Source organism: Seriola lalandi, unplaced genomic scaffold (assembly GCF_002814215.2).
Source record: "Seriola lalandi dorsalis isolate HSWRI2012SDOR001 ecotype SW California unplaced genomic scaffold, Sedor1 jcf7180002054470, whole genome shotgun sequence".
NCBI classification, from domain to species: Eukaryota; Metazoa; Chordata; class Actinopteri; order Carangiformes; family Carangidae; genus Seriola; species Seriola lalandi.
This window is the reverse complement of record NW_019525023.1, coordinates 1,482,285-1,507,454: the sequence shown is the minus strand read 5'-3', so window position 1 is coordinate 1,507,454 and position 25,170 is coordinate 1,482,285. Positions and strand designations below refer to the sequence as shown.

The 25,170-nt window shown below is 41.8% G+C and overlaps 2 protein-coding genes across 3 annotated transcripts; one reads left to right on the top strand and one right to left on the bottom strand.

Annotated features, from left to right (window-relative positions):
• The first annotated feature begins 154 nt into the window (after positions 1-154).
• Positions 155-7,914, top strand: msh6 (mutS homolog 6 (E. coli)). Its single transcript, XM_023411839.2, has 10 exons — positions 155-537; positions 1,904-2,115; positions 2,239-2,411; positions 2,626-5,200; positions 5,732-6,015; positions 6,158-6,275; positions 6,371-6,460; positions 6,592-6,746; positions 7,435-7,634; positions 7,736-7,914. The coding sequence occupies exons 1-10, from the start codon at positions 275-277 to the stop codon at positions 7,815-7,817; spliced, it is 4,152 nt and encodes a 1,383-aa protein (XP_023267607.1). The 5' UTR covers positions 155-274; the 3' UTR covers positions 7,818-7,914.
• fbxo11a (F-box protein 11a) lies at positions 7,885-19,749 on the bottom strand. 2 transcript variants are annotated; one of them, XM_023411842.2, is made up of 22 exons: positions 19,410-19,749; positions 17,253-17,377; positions 17,057-17,138; positions 16,060-16,201; positions 15,630-15,759; positions 15,010-15,093; positions 14,795-14,927; positions 14,595-14,701; positions 14,402-14,513; positions 14,184-14,290; positions 13,777-13,914; positions 13,253-13,470; positions 12,983-13,163; positions 12,694-12,816; positions 12,429-12,514; positions 12,177-12,253; positions 11,913-12,056; positions 11,654-11,764; positions 11,348-11,455; positions 11,131-11,239; positions 10,938-11,036; positions 7,885-9,704 (listed from the first exon to the last, which is right to left on the bottom strand). In XM_023411842.2, the coding sequence occupies exons 1-22, from the start codon at positions 19,501-19,503 to the stop codon at positions 9,575-9,577; spliced, it is 2,640 nt and encodes an 879-aa protein (XP_023267610.1). In that variant the 5' UTR covers positions 19,504-19,749; the 3' UTR covers positions 7,885-9,574. The 2 variants fall into 2 exon arrangements, with proteins under 2 accessions (XP_023267610.1, XP_023267609.1); XM_023411841.2 differs by having other exon boundaries at positions 16,060-16,204; positions 19,410-19,748.
• Between the last annotated feature and the right edge of the window lie 5,421 nt (positions 19,750-25,170).

Sequence of the window (25,170 nt, the reverse complement as noted above, 5' to 3'; positions counted from 1 at the left end):
TGTTAGAAATAAAGTTGACAGGAAGAACGGGAAGTAAAAACAGTCTTGTGGGCGCCAAAGGAAGTCATGTTTGACCACGTGAGTTCTCCACTCGCCTGTCATTGGTGGAGGCTTGTGTCCACGCCCACCACATCTAGTGCGTGTCTTTCCCGCGAACAAGACGCATTAGGCTCATGCTGTGACGCTGTGTAGCTGGATGCTAGGTGATGCAGAATCACTGTCGTAAGGTTTATATAGCTAAATTCAACGACAACAGCCTTCAAAACTCGAAAATATGAAGAAGCAAAGCTCTCTTTTCAATTTCTTCACCAAGTCTCCGCCGCCGGTCTCCAAACCGAAGCCTAGTCCCTCTCCGACCGAGGCAGACCTGCCGTCCTCCGTGGAGAAGTCCAACTCTTCTCCGAAAGAGCAAGCTAAACAAACACCACAACAAAAACCGGCCAAGACCAGCAAAGTAAAGCCAAAAAGTGACTCCAAGTCCGTCAAAGGGGGGTTCAAGAAACTGTTTGGCGACAAGGCTCCGACAACCAAAGAGAGGTGAGTTAGCGCTGATTATGTTGGGGGTGGTGTAGTTGCTGGAGCCACGTTAGGTACCGTTTTCCTTCTTCCTGCTGAAGACTTTCTGCAAGGCCCCACAAAGACTTAACCTGTTTCTCCAATTGTAAACGAGGTAATGCAAGAACAAACGAAATCATCCGATGCATTTTATTAATAATATAAAAAAAGAGAACAATGACTTTGTTGACTTTGAAAACCTACTGTTTCTATTGCTAATGAGTTACTTTTCTCATGTTCATTTCATGCATTTAATTGTATCAACATGGATTGCAGAGATTAAAAGGGAGTTTTCCTAATGATTACTAATGTCATAGTTGAAACTGTGTAGATTATCTTTAGTTGACACCATACCATGTGTGCCTTGTTTGGTGATTATTGTGGTATTGGCTCTGCTTCACCCCCGCCTCCTTACCCCCTCCTCCGTACTCTCGCCTCAATAAAAATGTGTGTAGCTTGGATCTGTATCCACTAGATGGCAGGTAACATGTTGTGTCTCCAGTCGGAACAAATCTAAAATCAGAGAAAATAATTAGTAACTCTCGCTGCAGTTGAATTACAGAGACAGTAATACCTTTATCAAATTATCACATCTGTTATTCAGAATTTTGGCATGAATATTGAGTGCCTTTTAAGAAAACATTGGATAAATCGAGACATGAGCATGAACTGTTTCAGGGCAAACGCCCTCTCACATTAGCTCCCAAGAGTTTTAAGCCAAATATGAGTACGTACCTTGTTTACTTTGCAGCACATGTGGTGGGATGTTTTTTCCAGTTGTGTGGATAAATGACAAAATTCAAAATGACTGTAACAGGTTTTCAGTGCTGCAGTGTTAGTACAATCTGCCCTGTAATCTAAGATGTATTTTTAATGGCTGGTAGCCATGCCATGGTGGATTAGATGACCAAAAATACTGTAACTCACTCTAGAGCTGAAAATTATTAGTCTACCTTTTTTCTCTTTATTAATTGTGTAAATTACTTTCCAAACTATATCGTGGAAGATTCTGTGGTTTCAGTTTCTCAGCTCTGAGAATTGGCTATTTCTCTCTGTTTTAATGTCATTATAAACTTGGGCTGTTGCTCAGACTAATCAAATAAACGTATGTGTATTTCATGGCATTTCCATATTTTTTGGCAGTTGGTCAATCATCGGGAATTAGAATTATTATCATTTTTAATGGTAATAGTCATTAATTGTGGCTTAACTCCGTCCTGTCATAAAGGGCTGTAATACTCACAGGATAATGCCTACTTGTAGTTATACTTTGAGATAACAGATGCCTGTATTGCTCTGGGTCAGTAGATTATTTCCTATAATGTGTCTTTGTTTTAATTACCTCCAGCAATCCCACATCTTCACTGCCATTCAGTGCCGGTGCCCTTGTGTGGGCAAAACTGGAGGGACACCCCTGGTGGCCATGCATGGTGGTACCCCAACCTCTGACTGGACAGCAGATGAGAGGCCGCGGTCGAGACCAACGCATACATGTCCATTTCTTTGATGAACCTCCTACTAGGGGATGGGTCAGCACCAAATATATCAGAGAGTACCGAGGTTGGTAACATTATTCCCATAATAATGATAAAAGAAGAAGAATAGGAATATTAGAACATTAATGTGTTACGTCTTTCTTTGTCTGTTGCTGTTGAATGATAAGTTTGTACTCTGTTGGTTCAGGCTCCGACAGCAGCGATGCTAAAACCGGCGGGGTGTTCTTCAGCGGCAAGCCTGTAATCCGCCGAGCAATGGAGCTTGCTGATGGAGTCATGTTTGACAGCCCAGAAAAAAGATTAAAGATACCTCTCTGCACAGACCCATCAGACGAGGAAGAGGAAGATGAAGAAATGGAGGTGACTTTGTGTTTATGTGCAGATAGTATGTTGACGATGTGTAAATTAAAAAGCCCACATTTGAACTAAAATGTTTGATAAGATTTTCTTGTTACTAAAGTAGTAATACATATATCACTACTCAGAGTAGTTCAGAGTAAATGTCTTAGATCTAATCAAGTCAACAACACATGTTACATACCGTCATTACTCTTCCTTATTTGTGCTCTGTCAGCTTGACAAGTCGACACTGACTGATGAAGAGCTCACTGATGAGGATCTCCAGAAAAATGAGGAAGTGAAGTCATCCAAAGTCAGTCGCCGTTCATCCCGTGCGTCAACAGAAAAGAGCAACAAGGCCAAGCGCCGTCGCATTATTGTAGCCTCGGACAGTGACGGCTCAGATGAGGAATTCAAACCAGATCAGGCTGCGTCCAGCAGTGAGGATGAAGAGGAAGAAGGAACGGTCAGTAGTGAAGAGGAGGAAGAGGAGAGCACACAAGAGTCAGAAGTAGAAAGCCCCGTCAAGCCTGCAAAGCGCAAACGCCCTGAAGAAAAGCCTGCTAATGCAAAAGCTAAAGTATCCACCACACCGCCTGCTGCACCGAAACGACCTCAAGTACCTGTCGCAGCTGACACAAAGTCTCGCCTCTCAGCCTTCTCCGCCCCTGACAGCTTTGAGAGCCAAGCAAATGGTTCAGGCACCAGTGGAGGTACAACAGTTTGGGACCATGAGAAGCTGGAGTGGTTGCAGGATGGCAGGAGGAAAGACAGCAGAAGGCGGCGACAGACAGATGATAACTACGATCCTTCCACACTGTATGTGCCTGAGGATTTTCTAAACAGAGTCACTCCTGGTATGCGTCGGTGGTGGCAGCTCAAATCGCAGATGTTTGATACAGTGATATTCTACAAGGTGGGGAAGTTTTATGAGCTCTACCACATGGATGCTGTGATTGGAGTCAACGAAGTGGCGCTGACTTTCATGAAGGGGACCTGGGCGCACTCGGGCTTTCCAGAGATCGGCTTTGCGCGTTTCTCAGACGTTCTGGTCCAGAAAGGCTACAAGGTGGCTCGAGTGGAGCAGACGGAGACCCCAGATATGATGGAAGCACGCTGTAAGACCATGGCTAAACCCACAAAATTTGACCGTGTGGTGAGAAGAGAGGTGTGCCGGATTATCACACGTGGTACCCAAACGTACAGTGTGTTAGACGGTGCTCCTTCAGAGAGCCAGAGCAAGTTCCTGCTGAGTTTAAAGGAAAAGGCTGAAGAGGAAAGCTCTGGCCGCTGCCGCACCTACGGTGTCAGCTTTGTAGACACGTCAGTGGGTTATTTTCATGTCGGTCAGTTCCCAGACGATCGTCACTGCTCACGCCTGCGCACCCTGATAGCACACTTTGCCCCCGCTGAGGTGCTCTTTGAAAGGGGGAACCCATCTGTTGAAACACGCAAGATACTCAAGGCCTCTCTGTCTTCTGCTCTGCAAGAAGGGCTTAATGCAGGGACACAGTTCTGGGACGCGCAGAAGACTCTTAAAACCCTCTCAGAGGAAGACTACTTTAAAGATACCACTGGCAAGGAGCAGGAGACTGGAAACAATCTTCTTCCTCCTCTTCTAAAAAAGATGACCTCTGAGAGTGATTCACTGTGCCTTACTCCTAAGGAGGGCTATGAGCTGGCACTGTCAGCACTGGGTGGAAGCATCTTCTACCTGAAGAAGTGTCTGGTAGACCAAGAGCTTCTCTCCATGGCCAACTTTGAAGAATATGTCCCTGTTGATGTAGAGATGGAGAAAGCTGCTGGACCTGCCAGCTTCTTCACCCAGACTCGTCAGCGAATGGTCCTGGATGGAGTGACTCTGGCAAACTTGGAAATCTTTCAGAATGGGTCAGGAGGAACAGAAGGGACGCTGCTGGAGCGCTTGGACACGTGCTCTACCCCGTTTGGTAAGAGGCTGCTGAAGCAGTGGCTCTGTGCTCCTCTGTGTAACCCCACATCCATCAAGGACAGACTAGATGCGGTGGAGGACCTGATGGGAGCCCAGGCCCAGGCTACAGAGGTTTCAGACCTGCTGAAGAAGCTTCCAGATTTGGAACGTCTCCTCAGTAAAATCCACAGCATTGGCACTCCTCTGAAAGGCCAGGACCACCCTGATAGCAGAGCAGTTCTCTACGAGGAGGTCACCTACAGCAAACGCAAGATAGCAGACTTCCTCTCAGCACTGGAAGGTTTCAAAACTATGCAGGAGATCATTTCTATCCTCGCTCCAGTTTCAGGCGAATTTTGCTCCACGTTGCTCCGCCAAGTCATCAGTCTGAAAAGTGAAAAGGATGGCCTCTTTCCCGACCTCTCGGCTGAACTCAGGCGCTGGGAGACGGCTTTTGACCACCGGAAAGCCCGCACTACTGGTGTCATCACCCCAAAAGCCGGCTTTGACCCCGAGTACGACCAGGCTCTGACTGGGGTCAAGAACTGCGAGCGAGAGCTGCAGGATTACCTGGACAGACAGAAGAAGAGACTCGGCTGTAAAAACATGGCTTACTGGGGAACTGGGCGAAACCGCTTCCAGATGGAGGTGCCTGACAGCGTCTCAGAGAGGAATATTCCTGAGGAGTACGAAGTGAAATCTACAAAGAAAGGCTGGAAGCGTTACGTAACAAAGAAGAGTGAGCGGCTGTTCTCAGAGCTGCAAGGATTTGAGGAGAAGAGGGATGCTGCACTTAAAGACTGCATGAGGAGACTGTTCTACAACTTCGACAAGAACTACAGCGACTGGAAGACTGGCGTGGAGTGTATGGCAGTGCTTGGTAATTATATCTTCTTTTTTTTTTTTATTGTTGTTAATCAGCATCATTTTATTACAGCATGCATCAATCAAATAGGTGAAGTAATACTTTAAATTACTGCAGTACAAAACAAAGTGCTGTCCTTCTCATTCTCAGTGGGAAAACCCCCTTTTTCTTTTTTTCCTTCTGAAAACAAGCTGGCATCGCAGGTGTATGCTCTCAATACATTTCCTGCAGATGTTACTGATATACTGCCGGTATTTAAGATGATGTTGCACCAGTCTGGGCGTACTTGGTTAAGTTGATACTCATTAATTTAGTATGCTCCTCACATAGTTTGCATAGTTTATTACTGATCTCTGGTGCACTAACATAATGTTCTTTATAATGTGTTTTTCTATCACTGAACCATCCCTAAGCCACAGGTTTAGTTTTATTTATTTAACTTTTTTAACAGGAGTTTAACATAGAGTTTTAAAGGATGACAGATTGAATGCTTAATTACTCTTTACTTTTACTTCCAGTTAAGTGTCTTGTTTTTTTGTTTCTCAGATGTACTGCTGGCCTTGTCACGCTACAGTCAGGGTGGAGACGGACCGATGACCCGGCCACAGGTGGTGCTCCCTGAGGGTGACGACCAGGTAGAGACCTTCGTTGACCTCACTGGATCCCGACATCCCTGTGTCACCAAGACCTTCTTTGGCGATGACTTCATTCCTAATGACATCTTCATTGGCTGCCCTGGTAGTGGTGAAACTGATGAGGATAAAGGTCATGCCTTGTGTGTCCTTGTCACAGGGCCAAACATGGGTGGAAAGTCCACTCTCATGAGACAGGTGGGTCACTTATGGATGTATGTTTTATTGTTTTCTCCCTGTGTATGAAAAACTTGATAGGATTAAGTGATGGACCGGAAATAATGCAGGTCTGTTTGGTATCTCTGTTGGCCCATTTTCTTATGCATTTCTTTATGTACAGTGTGGACTTGTGATCATCATTGCTCAGCTGGGTTGCTATGTTCCTGCCGAGAGCCTGCGCTTCACACCAGTTGACAGGGTCTTCACTCGGCTGGGAGCCTCAGATCGTATCATGGCTGGTAACATCACAAACCCCACTTAACAAATGTTATGTAATGATCTGAGCTTCCACTTCATGCACTAAGCTTGTACTATCAACCCTTGTCTTCTGCAGGAGAGAGTACCTTCTTTGTGGAGCTAAGCGAGACTGCCAGCATCCTGCACCATGCCACTAAACACTCCCTCGTGCTCCTGGATGAATTAGGTACGTCTTTGGTGCTTATTACGGCTGATTCATAATGCCAGCAAACATCATAGGAATTCTCTTCGGCACCGTTTTCCTCCTGTGGTGGTACATTTGTGGGCTGTAACTGTTGAGCTGTGAACTGTTTGCAGGAAGGGGCACAGCCACATATGATGGCACAGCGATTGCCAGTGCTGTTGTGAAGGAGCTTGCTGAGAAAATCTGCTGTCGCACCCTTTTCTCCACACATTACCACTCCCTGGTGGAGGACTACGCCAACAACCCTGCTGTGCGGTTGGGCCACATGGTGAGTACAGCAATGCAAAAGAAGCAGGAGATGAAAAAAGCTGTGACTAAAATTATTATCCAGGGAAATATCTTCTAAATTGTATTCGCTTATTGCATCCTGTCTATTGTACTTAATATGTGGTGGAGCCAGAGTCAAATTTCTGTGCAGACAACCTGGTTATCTGTTCCACCCTTCGTACAGGGTATTACTTTACTTTTTTCTGTCACTTAATCCTTTGGTACAGGAAAATAAACTCTTGGAAGTCATGTTGGTTGGTTTCACAGAGAGCCTGGAGGGTATTGGGTGCATTTCTTTCCACAGTTATTTGTGCGTATAAACTCTGAAACGATTCCCTCAAGTCAACAGAACAGAAACTCTACAATGCAGCTGTTTCCTTGCTGTTATCATTGTGGGGACTCTTCTAACCACGTGTAACTTCAGTTCCTGTTACTTTACTAACATGACATATAATTTGAAGTAATTCTGTGCGCATTAGTTGTTTGTTTGTTTTCATCATACTAATTTCTTGTGGATTATGTATGTGCCCAAATGAATAATTTCCCGCTTGTGCTGGGCAGGTTCTGTAGTCTCCCCCACTGAACTCTCACAATGTGCAGTAAAGTGCCATGTGTCCGACCGTTTTTGTGTATTCTGGATCATGTGCAATGCCCTGGTATTAATTAGATTGTGTTTTGTTCTTTTTCAGGCGTGCATGGTGGAAAATGAATGTGAGGATCCAAGTCAAGAAACCATCACATTCCTCTACAAGTTCATCACAGGTGCTTGTCCAAAGAGTTACGGCTTCAATGCAGCTCGACTCGCCAGCCTGCCAGAGGAGGTCATCCAATCAGGACACAGGAAGGCCAGAGAGTTTGAGAAGAACACCATCAGCCTCAGACTGTTCAAGTATGTATTTATAGATCAGTTAATGCATCCTGTTGCCCCCTCATGTGACTGCAGTAACACCAAAGCTCTGTTGCGATTTCCTCTCCCCTTCTCTCTTGCAGGAAACTCTGCCAGTTTGCTGAAGATGCCACACTGGACAACACACACTTTGCTTCACTTGTTCTGATGCTCGACAACATGTAGTTAGTAAAACATGATTTGTTCTTGCTGAATTTTTGTTTTGTGAGCACTTGAAAAAACACTACTGTAATGATCTAATAAAGTTTATTCTTTAAAAAAATGACAATGTTTCATCTAGGAAATTAAACCCTTTTAATTCACGCTAGCGCCTACATAACGGTTATTGAATACTTCACAATATATTAAGTCTAGATGTTATGATACATGCATACATTTCAGTCTGTATGAGAACCCACAATCACCAGTACACATGAATTGGGAGGGGTGGGAGGACTGGGGGCAATGAAACCATATAGCGCTGTATATAGATACTTGTCTCAGCTTCAGTAGAGTAAAAGCCTTTTAAATTCTCCAGCAACATTGGCAAACAAGGGAAAGAACATCAAAATTAACGGTGCTTTCACAAGACTTGTTTTTTTTTTTAACCCTAATCCAAGTAAAAAATTAAATCTGTCATATAAAAGAAATTCTATATCTTAACAGGCCAAGAAGCAGCATTTGTGCCCGTATACTGATTCTAATACAGGGTAAGATGTCTATAGATTATGTAATCTACTTGACCGATGAATCAATGACAATTTCTCAATGTACCACAGAGGGTACAATGATCTACATGGCCTTAGATAATTTCCTTGCAGATGTATAATACCCTGACCCAAACCAGCAATGTTTTATTTGATAAATAGGTAAAGAGGAGGCTGTATCTTACTTAGAAACTACACCACTAAATTGTTATACAACTTCAGCCTTGAATATAAATGCTTAATTTTCCCCCATTGCTTTCTCCTTTTAAGTTGGATCTCACGTGACAAACTGAAAATATGCATAGATTATGTAAAACAGACTGAAATATAATAGTTCAGCTTCCTTACAAAGACAAACATCAACGATGCTACACAAGTCTTGTGAAATCACATTTCAGCATCTATTTTTCTGTATTGCAAATGTAAAATGAGTCAACATTGCTGGAGAAAATGTTTAGTGTTTTCCTCTCTTTTCTCTGATCTCTTTCACAGAAAGAAGTTAGATACTGCGACATGAGTATAATTACAGCAATTCTAGGGTATAATAACCAAAAAAATTAACACATTTAATAAAATAAAGACATTCAAGTACAGTAAGATTTTTGCATGAAAATACAAAACTACACAAAAAGCATTAAAATCAAATCTCAACAGTTGTCTTGAGGGGGTGAAAAAAAAAAAGCTGAAGTGCTAGGTCATTTTTCCCGTACATATCATACGAGCACGTCGGTTGCCCAGTGATGGAAGCATTGTTGTATTTGGGGCCTTTGCCTCCACATGAGAAAAGTTGTGCCTCTTTTGACTGAGCATCTGTCCACCATGGGGCTGTACATGACTGCAGTATCTCGTTGTTCCTCTTCTTAATAGCAGATGAGCCTGTGGCTTTTTGTCCATCTCTCATCAGTTTCACTTACTTGACTGAAGCAATGCACCCACAAACCCTGAGTCAGCTGCTCTTCTGCTCTGTCCCACTGATGTCATCTTTTTTGTCAAATAATTGAAGAAAAGAAAAAGCGAGGCATCCATAATCAGACTTTTTTTTTTCTAAATGTCTCCTTTTAGCATATTCTTGTCCAAGTCTTTTTTTTCTTTTTTCTTTTTTTTTTTTTTAAAGTCACTGTATATGCTCTGTCAAAGTGAATCTGTATTTTAGTTTGGATTTACTCCTCCAATGCACGACTCAAAGTGTCTTATGTCCATTACTGCTGAAGCACAAAAAGACCTTGGGTCTCCAGCTCAGTTGTGCTGCAGTGTATTGGACTCTATAGGAGGAGCCGAGTCATACAGTGTGTCTGTGTCGTGAGTCGGTTCTCCAGCTAACGTGCAAGGATTTGACAGCGTCCCTGCACCACAGTCACAGAAGAATCTGCAGGTAGAGAGGAAAGAGGAGAAATTATTACATTTATTAAGGTACAAAGAAGAAAATACAGTTGGCACAATATGTTGCATCAATAAACTTCAGAAAAAAAAAAACATGTCTGGGGACCAACTGATGTATAAACTTAACTGGCAATCCTTTGTAAATATATATGTTGTTTTAGTAATATATGTGTACAACGAGAAATATGTTGAGGAATTAGTATTCATGCAGTTTAAAGTAGGAGGGGAGCTGGTAACACAACTTACTGCTGTATTTGGTAATTCAGTTACTGAGATAAGGGTTTGTAAATTGAGGAATTTTGTGCGATTCTTTGATATGCAATTTAATAACTTAATTTTGATCAAATTTCAGGTTAGATTTATCATTTGTATTCCATGTAACCTCTAATACTCACAGGTCATTTATTAGATACATAAATCTGTCAGTTTGTCCAGTCAGTTAGGTGTATATATTAGTTGACAACTAATGCCTGCGAAAGAACAGGTTTGCGTTTGGTGTAAAGCTCAGTGTTTTCAATGATGTGCAATGGGACTGATATCTGAGGATTGTGGTGGTCATGTTATTAACATTTGGCCTGAATGCTTCAATCATTCCTGGATGATTGGTGGAGGATGTCAATGCTTTGAGCAGCACCGAAAAAATTTCCTTCACTCCCACTGTCTTAGGGTGGCAGCCAAAGTTTCACAGATGGTGTCTCACTTCCATCAAATACAAGTGACAAGTGGTAAAATATGTCTGTGAGTAGGAGGGCCTGAGATCATTTGTTATTGCCTGATTTCCTCACTGTCTCCTATACAATGTGTTGATGGGGTGTCTTTTGTTCCGGCTGTACACCTGTAATTCTGCTCATTAACATAATTTGAGTTCTGACTTTGAGAAGCAGCACAGTGCTCAAACCTGCTCTTCTGACCAATGACTGTATATAAAGATGGACGACATTACAGCTCCACAAAAAAGTGTAACAGCTGTGACTGAATCCCGATTGGGTTGGATGAGGAGTGAAAATGCATCATCCACCTTTGTATACAGTCGTTTTTTTTGACACTCAAGATGATGCCCTCTCTGAACTCTTTTAGACCACGCTCTTATACATCAACAAGTGGAACCAGTAATGAAACAAAAATGTGGTTTCATGCAACACGTGTCAGAGTGTAAGGAAATGGCCAGGGTTTATTTTGGTCATTCAGGGTCACAGCATTCATTTGTTGTAAGACTGACCTATCGTGTCTGATGAACTCCACATCGTGTCCTTGGTGACACTTCTTGATGCAATTCACGCAGATGGCGTTGCGGTCTGTTGTGTTACAGGTGTGACACCTGTGGGAACCCAAATTGTGTTCGTTAACAACCACAAAACACATGGACAGTTAAGGATATTCTAATCACTGTAACTGAGTGTAATGTAAATTACCTGTAAAAATCGTGCATTGGGTAGCTGGTGTAACTTGAAATCTTGTACAGGCACTGACCTCTGCTCACAGCCTTTTCAATTGCATCTTGATTGTTCATTATTTTATTATCTGGAAGAAAGATAGCAGAATTTGTAGCCTACAGGTTACTCACATTTGGATCTGGCATTTCAGGGTTTGTCAAGAAAAAGTGTCAAAATCTTTGACCTGTGAATATACCTTTCATAGTAACGTTGACACCAGATGCAAGAAACAATCCCCCAAAGCGATTGTTGAAGATCTGATTGCCCTCTAGGGTTGCTGTGGCATGATTGGTGATCTCAATACCTAGCAGTTAAAAACAAAAACATGCGGTTAATATTACAGTGTTCCTGCTTCCCATTAGTGAGCATACTGAACCTCACTGAAAACTGTATGTTTACAGGCATATTTGTAAGGATGTTAAAAGGCCATAATAACTGAACTCAAACACCTCTTTACAATTTTGAATGATGACAGATTACAGCTTGTGCACATGTGACCCACCTGCAGCGAAGCCGTCAAATATCCTGTTTTTCCGCAGGACGGGGTGGCTGTTGGTGCTGATCAAAACTCCTGCTTGGGCATTTCTGAAGATGTCATTTTCCTCTAACAAACCTGAAGACAGTAATGAGACTGCTGATTACACAAACCGCTGACATGAAAATTTAAGTGATAAAAGGTGCCTAAATTAAATCTTTTGTAAGGATCAAGTCGATCTATGTTGAGACTTTTGCCACTTTCATAAAATAAATTGATTAGTTACCTCTTCCTCCATTGAATATACAGATCCCACCGTCTCTCCCGTCATGGATCTTATTCCTCCGCAGTGTGGGGTTGCTGTCTGTCTTGATCCACACTCCTGCCATAGCGTTGTCAAAGATCTCATTGTCCTCGATAAAGCCTAGGCCTGAAAAAAAAAAAACAACAGGCTTTTATGTTTCATCAAAACAGTGAACAGGAAGAGAACTGTTGTCACACTCACGAGCTGATGAGTGATGACCACAGAAAAGACTTCTTTGCTCCTCACCTGAGTTGTAAACCAAAATGCCTCCGTTCTGGCCTCCCCAGATCTTGTTCCGCCTGATCTTGGGATTGCTGCCAGTCCTGTCAAAGAAACAGAGGACACACGAGGGACAGATGATCCACCGCTTCACTTATGCTAAATGCATTTCCTTCCCCACTGAGCCCTCTTAACATCAGGACAACTGACTTTACTGGGATATTCATCTGTTATGAACATATCCAGACAAATTTTTTGTCATTGTTATTTTCCACACACCTGATTTGAACTCCAGAGTACATGTGATTGTAGATATCATTGTCTTCCAGCACACCATGGCCATTGTCATAGAAGTAGACCCCAACCTGTTAAAATAACAGTGAAAACATATAAGGTCTCATTTATTCATTATTCATATCAGTTTAACTACATCACATCAGGAAACAGTATCATCAAGGTTATGCATAGGACTTGTGTTTGTTTCTGGCTTGTGATTTTACATGTATTTCTCAATATTAAACTTGTAATTGTCCTGTAATCTTACCTGCTTCCCGCTGTGTATCCTGTTCCTCCTCAGTACTGGCGTGCTGCCTGTTGTCACCCACACTCCTGCCAGCGTGTTGCTGTACACCTCATTCTCCTCTATGACGCCTTGTCCTTTTTCATGCTGCGTGATACAGAACCACCATACATTACTGCTATGTTTCCAACATTATAGCATAAGAAAGCTGAAGAAATGAAAACATACCAAGATGTAAGACTATTTTGTTAAAGAACACTGCAGTTGTAACTTTATGGGTTTCACGGCAGCATATGTTTTTTAAATTATTTACCACGTATATGCCGCCATGCTGGCCATCATGGATCTTGTTGTGTCTGACAATTGGGCAGCTGTTCGTCCTGATCTGGATTCCTGCCAGGGCGTTACCGTAGATGTCATTTCCTTCAATGAGGCCTCGGCCATCACCAAAAATGTAAACGCCACCTTGATTGCCATTAAAAATGGCATTGCCCCTGTGTTTACACAAAACAACACATTTCAGGACATGATAAAACTGTGTTTCAATTTAATATTCGACATTTGGCAGCCAGGCCACACTGACCTTATTGTGGGGTCACTGTTAGACGTGATCCACACCCCAGCAAAGTTATTTGCATAGATCTTGTTTTCGATGAACTGGCCGCGGCCCTTTTCGTGGACATAGATGCCCCCCGTCTGACCATGATGAATCTCGCAGCGAACCACTGTTGGATTGGCGTACGCCTTCACCTCAAAGCCGGCTATGCGGTTCCTATGGATGTTACAGCTCTCAAAGTAACCCTGGAAAGGGACAGATATCGAAATTACTGTGTGTCCCATGGAAACACTGTTCAATCCATGGTCAAGAACTTTGTGTAACCAACCCTTTACACTTCCACAATAACCACACTGCATACACTGTAGACATGTACCATGTTAACACATTCCTATACACATGAGAGCATACAACTGCAGTGACACCACAACTAAGGAAGTTCTTGAAAAACGTTTACTTACTGTAACAGTTAAGAAAAACTACAACTGCCCATGAACAAGTCAACAACACTTTTTGAAACAATAACCAAACACGAGTAAGTTGTATCTTACCATGCCGTGGTCAAATGTAAAAACACCCACGTCTCTGCCGTGGTGGATGTGATTCCGTCTGATGATTGGATTTCCATGGTTTTTCACCCAGATCCCAGCCAGAGCGTTGTTTGAGATCTCATTGTCTTCATATATTCCCTGAAAAATGAACAATGTTGACGTTAACGCTTTACACATTTTCATGTCCACTTTAAAGTTATTTTCATCAGTTTGTTGTATTTTATCATAATATTATTTTAACCTCACATGCCAGGGGCATATAAGAATTGAGAAAGATGGGTCCTTTCACTGTTGTTCAATTTCAATGGCAAGCCTAGACACCCAACGGTACAATAATAGGGACGCTGACACATGCCTTCACGTCTCAACATAATACTTTATCAACATGGGTGAAAGACGTGCGTTACCTGTGCGTGGTCGGTGATGTAAAGACCAACATTTTCACAGTCACTGATGTTACAGTGCTTGATTGTGGGACAAGCACCCTGGCCGCTGACACAGACAGCGGAGCCCACTGAAACAAGAAGGACAGAAATTTATTAGTACACTAATATCCGTGTCAAAATATAACAAAAAGTGCAATTTCAGCACAAACATATCCAGTCGTCGGATCAAAGATCATTACCTGTGCATGTGCTGCGTATGATGCAGTGGTCGATGATGGGGCTGCAGTTGACTGTAATCTCCAAGCAGTGGTGTGCATTATGGTGCTGGGCGGATTTATCATCAGGATTGAACTGCAGCGGACACAAAATCTGTTAACAAAAGCTATAACTTCTCGAGCAAGTGTGCATATTAACCTTTAAGGGTCATCTCACCCTAATGGTCATGTATCCAACGTAAGCATCTTCTGAGCCTTCCATGAATACAAATGTAGAGTCTCTGGTATTCTCAATGATGACTTTCTCTGCTACTTTTCCAGGAGCTACACATTGATCAGAAAGGTTGAATTAGAGACAAGAGTAAACAAATGTACAATCAAACAGAAGAGTAACCGTGACTTCAGACACACACATACCAGCTCCGATCATTGTGATAGGTGACTCGATGTAGATCCATTCGTCTGTATAAATACCAGAGTGGACGAATATCAGGCCGTCGAAGTGAGGCTCCTGACCCCCTCCAAGAGCATCCTCAATGGTGTCATAGTACTGGAGAAAACATCATAAGTCAGGTGAATGACAGGCAGGGGGACTTAATACTAATACTTAATACTGGAAACAGTTCACTTACAAACATGTTATCTCTCCCTTTGTATCTGGCAGGATTACTGTAGAAGTGTTCTGCGAAGCCTGGCTTAACATGTGCTCCTTTATACTGTAAGAAAATATTCAAATGATTATTCACACGCTTAAGAAATGAATAATTCACCATGAACAAATTCAGACTACAGAGATATTGCACTGACATTGCATTTTGAACAAGATGGGGGGGGGCATTTTTCGTCCCGTGAAAACGATCCTAAAGGTCAATATATCGCAAAGGAATACAATTTAAACACATAGTTTTCTTCTACGCCCTGCTTACTGAATGTCACCATTATGGCCTGTGGTGCTGCCCTTTCACATGACATTAGCTGCCTGTACACAGGAGGATTTAAAGTCACACAGATGGGAACGGCAAAGTTAGTGCCACTACATATATCTACCTTAAAGGCCATAATAACCATGAAGAGTAGTGCTCTGTACCAACAGCTGTCTGCCAGTGTCTCATTTGCTTCATGGTAAAATATGAAATCAGATGGTTTTATGATGGTGAAAAATATTTGTTGATTGAGAGAAAAAGCAAAGATATATCAAGCAAGACTTTTGTAAGATCACAGTGAATCAGAGGGCCCACAGGAGGTTCCATACCAGCTGCTGAAAACTTTCTTTCCACGGGTTTGGCTGCTCATACTCTTCTGGGTTGATCTGATAGAACTTCCCTGCCTCAGGGTGCATCATGGGTCGCGTGTATTCAAAAACTTCCATGTACAGCCTCTTCCTGAAACACAAAGGCACAATAATGATTAACACCATCCTCTTCTAATTTGTGGTAGATTTTCTCAGTCTCCAATACACAAGCTTTTGTCAACAGACTTAAGTCAAACAAGTAGCTAAATGGGACTGTTACTGTAACTGCCCTCAGGACATTTGAACTAAGTTCTGATAAGAATATTTATAAGATACAAAAGTTAAAGCTCCTATTTTCACTAAACACACACAAAGGGGAAAAATAAATATCATAATATACTGATCAAGAGAAGCGTACCCAACACTACCAATCTATTTTAACATGTCTCACCAGAGGATGGGGTCATTGGCCAGTTCACTGAAGCGTTTGCAGACACACGCAGCACGGCACAAGTCCTGCTCCAACAGGTACGAGAAGATCTTTAGCACCACCTCGTCTGGAAGCTTCTCCTGCAAATACTGCTCTGCTGGAGCTGCTGGGAGGAGGATGACCACAGAATTAGATTTAAATAGGAAAGGACAGGGTTTTGGGTGGGGTTAGACAGCAGTGTGCATACTAGTATAGTTATATCCAGATCACGTGAGATCTCTTCTTTTAGTATCTAACTTTAAAGTAAGAAGAAGGACATTGAACAAAAAAATGAATTCTGAAGAAAAATGTCACATTTTCTTCATGAACATCACTTTGGTTTTAAAACAAATTATGTGGCGCAACTGTAAGCACAGCATGAGGGAACATGACCAATTTTTTGACCATGTACTTCGACACCACAAAGCCATGTATGTTAAGCGCAAAGCCAGAACCAAATGCCATGCAATGGCTGCTTTGGCTAGAACTACACAGTATGAGAAAAAGTCCAAATGCCACAAATAACAGAGTTATAATTTCCACTTGGTAAAATTCATGGTGCTGCTTCATGTCTTAACCAAAGAGGTCTTTAAAGAGATGATCTCACAGGAGATTGATACCATACATACAAATCATATTGTATAAACAAGGTCTATGCAATACACAGATCTCCCATTATGAAAATGAAAGTAAAACTTCAAATTTTACAATATGAAAAAAATGCATGTATTCATAACAGATTTTGCACCAGCAACATGACACTTTGTGTGATGCATTAACTGCCCACTACTAGTTAACATGAGAGACAAACTGTACATTTTGCCCTAATAGTGCTTTCATTGTATTGAAGGAAAAGTACCGGTAGTTCATCCATCATAAATTACCCCCACAATCACCCCTCACAGCCTATAGGAAACACGATGATGAATGCAACTTTGTGGAAGATACATTTCAAGTCAAGTAATGTGCTCCTAATTACCTGGTAAATCTTGGCACTTTCCTGAAACTCTGGGACGCTTAGGTCGGTGTCCAAAGTTGTCTGTGGTTGAAGTGGAAGCACCCTGTGGATTAAAAAAGTCAGAGGAAAATTTTTACTGTTAATTAGTGTTTCTTTAAATCAAACCTTTATCTTGTAGGCATTTCTACAATCTTTTAACGATGTCTGGTAAATATACCTCCATGTTGGTCTTTGTCGGACACACTGTTCTCTTGGGTAGAGACTTTCTTCTAAGCTGGTAGGGACTATTCTGAGCTCCTGGACCGGATTCTTCTGCGACCATATCTGCAGGAACGTCCTCATCTACAAAAGGTGGAAAACATAAAAAATTGAATAATTACAATGTTATCAATTAAACAAATACAAAATACTGTATGATATGCAAGAGAAGGAAATCCAAGAAAATGTGTTTCTGATGTATTTTCAACAGCATATTCATGATGTAGCACTTTAAATATGCTTATTAAGAATTTGAGTTGTCTGTCAATAGTAAGCAACACGAATAAATAATACTAGTATAGTATGCATTCACTTGTTGTCCTGAATAGCCCTCAAGAATGTGTAGCCTCATATGCAACAATGGATGTATTTTTCAGTTCTTTCCTTGAACAATAATCGTGAATATCAACCTTTAATTGTTAATCACACAAACTATTAAAATTGGAGCTTTCAAGCAACAATTTGACTGTAATAAGCAATACATTGTAAAGTCAGATTAGCCGAGGTAATTGCCTAAACAGTATTTATCACACAGGTCACAGGACAAAACCAAGAAAAAACAAAACAGTTTTGTTCATTACCTGCTCTGTATGCTATAGATTGATTACAGATCCTATCAAGAGAGGATTCAATTATCAGAAAAACAAAACAACCATAACATCACCCCTGAGCTAAACCAGACATCTATTTGTAAGCCTATTCACCATGGCATGATGAGTTGATAGCTACCCCAGATGGGAGATGCAAACTGTCTGCTTGTTGCTCTGGTTGCAAGGATAACTCTCCCCGGCTACTGGGCCAGTAACCACTACAAACACCATCTATGAAACAGACTGGGCCAATTACAGCAAATTCTCTGCAGATGTAAACTGAAATAATGTAAAAGCTCTCCTGCCTTGTTCGACTGAAACAGACACATTTCATTTCACAGTAAATATAAGCTATTACATGAAAAAGGCTAAGATACTACTACCAACCACACTATCATTTACTCATTCACTGTCACGTTAAAATGACAACTGAGCTATGCTGTTAACATCTGGACAGAGAGAAATAAGTACCATGTTAAATCATGCCTTGATAAATGAACTGAGAAAGGGAGAAGCACTACAAATCTACAATCTGCTAATTAATTATTAGGATGCGTTTGGCGATTGTTTTGTCAGTATTATCAAGTTATTACTTTAGTGTTATGTGTTTACAATTACTCTTACGAGAAACAACAAGTAAGAGTTAACCCTCTGCTGCTGATTGCCATTCAACTGATGCTATGAGATCCAATATCACAACATTTCACTAGTCCACATGACAACGTTTAACCAGGTTCAGCAACCAACCTTTACTGTTTATAAATTGACTGGGCCTCTTGCACTGGCTTTCAGCCATAGCAACTATGATTTGAGAGCATCTCTAGCTAATGTTTACTTTGAAAAATGCAGTTAATATTCGTTTACATTACAGCGTCTGTTATCACACAACGTTACTGGAGAAAAAACAAAACATTATATGCCTGAATTGCAACAGTAACGTTACTACACTGGTTACAAGCATCATGCCCCTGCGCTGACATTTTAACGTTGTAGAGGTTATGAAGACATGCTTTTTTGAAAACACCAGGACGCAGATAGATAGCCAAACATGCTAATAATAACAGCTAACTAACACAGGCTAAGTCCAGTTAGCATGCTACGACAACTGGCAAAACCACTTTGTGTATCCTTCTCTGCGTTTGTCACCCATGAACGGACAAAACCATTGTCTACAGCTTGTCAGTTTCACCACGATTGTAACGTTAGCTGATAAAAAGCAAAATTCAGCAGCGATACGAGGCCAGGCAAGCAAAAGAAAGGCCGACTCGGTGCAAAAATCAAGCAAAACAAAGCGCGGCCTGAATGCTAGGCACACACACAAAAGCCTCGGTGTTTCCTAGCTGCACGGCGACCCTTTGAGACTGCTATTTGCTCCCCACTGTTTTATCTCAACAGCCAATGTTGCCCTAATGTACGTACTACATATGGCCGTAAACAACACTTAAATCCGTGCAATCATAAAACAAACAGTTCAACTCTAATGCTAGCTGTTTGACAAACCGTTCAGTAATGCTAGCTAACGTTACCTCTTTCCTGGTGGTTCCTCTCCGGCTGCACCGGGCGCGGCCTCGATACTCGCCTAGGTCTTCTGCTAACGTTACTTGCTCTGACGGAGTTCATTTGGGGTGTTGTTAATCTTGAAGAAATGTCGAAGCCTTCACAGCAGAAGAGGCGACGCAAAGCTCATCATCTATGTATTTTTCTTCAGCATTGCACGATCTGCCATGTCTAGCCGTGGATCCTGGAAAACGTATCGCGGTGTGTTATTCCCGTTCCCCTGCACTGGTGTTACGTCTAGCCCCGTTCTACTGTAGCAGGAGGAGCCATAACAGACAAGCACAGTCCGTCAGGCCTCAGTCACATCACATGGGAGGACTTCTCGCCTTCTCGTCGCTTTCCCCGTTCTCGGCGGTCTATTCAATAGTGATTTCACTTGTACTACCCGAGCATCCACCATGGGAGAAGCTGCAGTTTGTCTCAGCAGTGGTCTACCTACATACTGGAGATGAGTGCAGCCCCTATAGGTGGAGTACAAGCATCAAGGAATCCAAATCTTCCAACATCCTTCAATCTAACAAACTGCTATCAGTTATTATTCTTGCATGTGACATCAAAACACCCTATAACACACAATATATTTTGTCTGATTGTGATAATGTGATTTTAACTCTTATCACTGAGGACCAATCACAGATCAATGCTTGATTAAAAATTATTTCAGCAGATTATTCAACTTACTCTAACTTTATTCCTGACCAAGCTGCACATCCATAGTTTACTAAGGTCTAAATTTTGTCAGACAAAATCAGAACCCTGTTCAAAATCATTTATCTTTGGTATAACAGGTGGCCAACTCCATCATAGCATGACAAAATATGTGTTTGTTATTGGGTGTGGATTGTCTATTGTGTTGTGCCAATTGAAAAAGTGTCCTACTACTCCTAATTCAACCTCGCTGTCCTTGGCGATTGGCAGGAATCCATTCTGGCTGTGGAAAATTGCTTGAAATCTGAGAAAAATAGATAATTTCTCCACAGGAATCAAAATGTGTCATGATTATGTAGATGTTGTATGAAGTGAGAGCAGTGAGAGTCAGTGTTTTGGGGACAACTTAGTAGTGAGCCACTGTTCCTTCACATTTAGAGTATCCCATTAAGATAGTTTTGGTATATGTTAAGGATGGCTGCTTCATGCTGGCTGCTTGCCATGTTACAACTGTCACACTGACCTGGATAAGTAATAAGATGAGCGGATGATTTATTATTCTATGTCAAACAGGTTCAGTCAAAACATACTCCAGTCTTCACAGGTTCTGCTGCAAGGAACATTATTCATCCAGTGCAGATATGCTGTCATTTTCCTCTGCTCTGTTTCCAACCTGTTTACACATACATTCAAAACCATGCACAGCCCAGTACACAAAATCTGGGTGTTGTATCCTGTTGCAAATATTATGACTGAGTGGAATCCATTGATAGACATGCAAGGGCTCTAACTGAGTGGACACCAGTTTACAGACTTATCATGTCCTTAATAATTCCAGCTTGTGGGCCATTTTAAAGTCTTTCAATGAAAGCTGGATGCTCAGAATGTTGTCTCATGGCTAAGTGTTATGTAAATTCAAAGAATCGTCACTTTCTCTATGTAATTGTTGAAACAGTATCACAAAACATCTTTACTGAGTCTTTGTTCAGTTTGTTACTGAACTCTGTGAGCCACATCCAATCCCTCAAATCCAATAAACATGGATTTTCCCTCAGTGTTATTCACAGTCCTTGTGATGTGATACAGCCTTGGCTTCCACATTGTACAGCAAATGCATTCCTACTTAATATTACTGAACAAATGCTATTATGTAAATAAGAAAATAGTAATAAAGCAGCAAGAATAAAAACTTTGCACAAATTATTTTATGCAAAGAATCAAACTTATTTCTAATATTCTATACATCATAGGATTCCCAAACAATCCCCAACAAATGCAGGTGAAATGGTGTTTGACATATTGCAATTTGAGATTCTGGTACTTTGTCTGATGGTGGTGCTATTCGGCATGACCAAATGAGAACAATGAAAGGGTCTTGCATACAGATCTTAGTCCAGATTAAACACAATACATGAGAATTTTTGCGGAACTCAGCCATAGTCATTTTATTATTTACACATGTATTTTTCTCCATATGACATATAAAATGTAATCTGTGAAAAATGTATTTTAGGTTGACAGAGGAAAAAGAGAAAAAGTAATATTGCAAAATATGATGTACAGTCTAATTTCAAACATTCGTTTTTCGTTCACAAGTGTGGGCTTATTGTCTTTCTCCTCAGTTTACTCAATAGACAATTGATAGAGTATTCTGTCACTTACTTACCTGCACAGTAGCCTTTGTCCACTAGATGTCTCCTCATCTCTACCTCTGAGTATTCACTACATGCTGTTTGTAAGATGAGCATCACATGATACTTTACCTCTATCTGTCTTTTTGTCTCTATTGTCTGAGTGATGCCTCTCCTTGCTCCTTTTTTTTCTCACTGATGCTAAAATATCACTTTCTTTGTTTCACATACATCTTGAGTGTTCACTCCTGGCAATCACTGTAAGTTATAATTTATTTCCAGACGCCTTACCCAAGGATGCTGCCATGACAACAATGTTGTTTGTTATACTGATTGTGTCAAATTGCCAAATACATTAATGAATTATCTCCTCTCTGGTAGACTGAAACCCCAGCCCTTTTTTTTTTAGCAGCAATGCTGAGCTTTGTAAATATTTGCTTGTAGGATATCAATATGTGCCTGTGGTGACAACATGGTAATTAATTAGCATATATTTTGGCTGGTCTAAATGAATACTGTTCCACTGACTAATTAACTACCTACAGTAAATGAGCCACAATGAACTGTAAAACAATCCTCCTTTACGTGGTGGCGTCCTCACAACTGATGCAATATTGTACGTTTTTATACACATTTATAGTATTTATATTTTCCATTAATGCATATGTTTTCTTTCATATTGTTTTTTTAGTGCTTTCAATCAACCCCAGGCCTATCAGCAGGACCATCTGTGATTTGTTGCTTCGTGGTCATTGACCCATCTGTGAGTTTGTCTGTCTGTCTGATGAGGTTAATGTTGATTGACCTCAGGAGAGGAGTCAGCTGAGAGTGTTGTGTCGGACACTGTGTCACCCAAAACCCTTTGCTAACATCAGCAGCCATGATACTATGAAATGAAAGAGTTCTTGTTGTAGTTTTTATCATGTGTCTTTTGTTGTTAAATCTGCAGTTATGTGGTTAGTTATCAAAGATTTGATCAACTTGATCACATTTTCTGAATGGATTTGTTTTGTCTGTGGCATTGTAAATGACAAACTAATGACATTTGTGTTCATGATGCACTATCTGTGGTCATCTGATGATAAAATGGGTGGACTCAGTGTTGCGATGGCCAGAAGGAACATTTTTCGTCCCGTCTAACATAATCTCTCCATTTAGTCTTTCTACTTGTATTTTTCAAACTGAATCACCGGTCCTCTTAGAAAAATATTGTGAAACATACCTCTTTACTTTAGCCTGAAACACAGAGAGCTTAACTGTCAAGATCTGTTGTTTTCGACACTAATCTGTTGGAGATATGACAGTGAGGCACATGTGTTGGCTTGGTAACCAATCTAGTATCCAGTGGCAACAGAGGTCTATTGAATGCTGGGTGGCTCTGTATTGGCTGGTGTGCCCACCACTCTCCTGTGTCACAAAGTCACAGACGCACATCCATATAGCAGCTCTGAATAATGGTAGGGTTGTGTAATATTCAGCTGAGGAGTCAATATTGTGTGTGAGTGTGATTGGGGAGGGGTCATCCTAGCGCTGATATTACAAATGCTCTTTGTGTTGAACAACTTAATGTACTGACCTGCAGGTGGAAGCACTCACTGTCTCCGTCACTTTCTCTGTCTCTTTATCAGATGCATTCACACACACAAACACACACACACTCACATGTTTAAGTCCTTATTTCAAAGACCCACCATCCTTAACATGAAATACTCCATCATGAAAAGACTGGACATGTTTCAGGATTGTGTCTGTTCTTGGTCATCATTGAGTCCTATCCACATCTGAAGGCATCCACTGGGGCAGAGGCAGACACAACAGGATAAGCGTCTTTGTCTCAGACTCCTGTCTGTCAGAGACCCCCTCCACCACCACCACCACCACCACCACCACCACCCCACTACCCCCCCCTCCCAGCCTCTCCTCTATTTGGGCGGCTGTTACAGAGAGGGCAGATGGCTCATTACCATAAATAGGACAGAGAGAGAGAGTGAGTGAGGGGGCCTTGCGCACCGACCAACAGGACCATGCTGCCCAAAACCAAGGAAATGGGAGGCCGTTGCTAGGAGAGAGGAAAGACAGCTTTATGGCAACACAAAGCTGATTCCCCCATCCGACCTCGTATTGCTCCCGCCCCCTCGTTCCCTGCTCTGGGGACAGAGCCTTGAATCTGCTGGTCGGGGACAGATGGTCGATGGGCCCCACTGTCTCTACAGCTGGACACAGGCTGCACCGACACAGTTGGACCTGGCAGGACTGAATCACACCTCATCCTGTCCAACGTATCAGAAGCAGGAGCAGAAAGTGCTGAAGCCCAGGCCATCAGCTAAGAATAGATCCACACTTGTTGCCCACGGGAAATGTGTGGCTGCACAATAGATGATAATATGTTAAGAATTTGTCTTTGTAGTAGTGCAATGCTCTCTCTAGGATGAAAATCATTCACTGAGGATAATCACAGGTTGTATCTTGCTTCTCTATTGTTGCTATTTAGTTTGTAAACACTTAATGGCAATGATTTAGTCAATGCCTGTATCGGGAAGTTCTGAAATGATACACCTACCTTACACAAACACACACAAAATCCCACTATGACTCTGATGTGAATAGAACTCTGTTGTTTTTTTTTTCAGCCACACCTCTGTTATTTGAAATCTCTATCTTCTCGCTAATCTGAACACCCCCATTTGAGTCATTGCACTTGTTTTTGACTGTTTTGTGAGCTAAATGTATTCAGCCATATGTAAATAAAAAAAAGTGCCCTAAAATAGGGGGAAGGTGGGGTGAGGTGAAGCACTTCTTCCTATGGAAAGTATCTCAGTCAAGACACCACCTCTGAAACAATAGCACATCTGCTCTCACTAGACCTCTGGTCGAAAGGGCAAGTGCAGCCAACTGTCTCACAGACAGGAAGGAGGAGAGATCAATTGAGAAAACTAATTTAAATAAATGAAAAATGTTAGCTATAAATACTTCAGTGTGGTAATTATTGAATGGTTCCTTTGATCTGATTTGAAGCTAGACTCAGAAATGTGTGAATTTTCTCTCATTTGCCATAATAGTTCATGTTGGCTGATAAGGTTTGAGATCTTTTGCATATTGTCCAATGGGGAACAACCACTGAGCAAACTGGGGCAGGATGTTTGACAGCATCACCTTAATGTGTTGCAAGACAAAAGAGGGATGGGAAAGGAGGGAGAAAAGGACGACTAACCACAATGAAGGAAAGAAAGCGTGGCAGCAGCATGACAACTAAGCAGAATAGAGGCGGTCCTGCATCACCTAGCCATCCGCCCTGGTTGCATAGGAACACGAGGGCCATGCCTACCCTGCAGACACACTCCTTTTCCTCTCTCCTCTGACACACTTCATTACCCAGTGCTCAGCCAGGCACAGAGAGGCACTGCACCACTTTCTTAACACTACGGCCGTGTGCCCGCTCACAGCCCAGCAG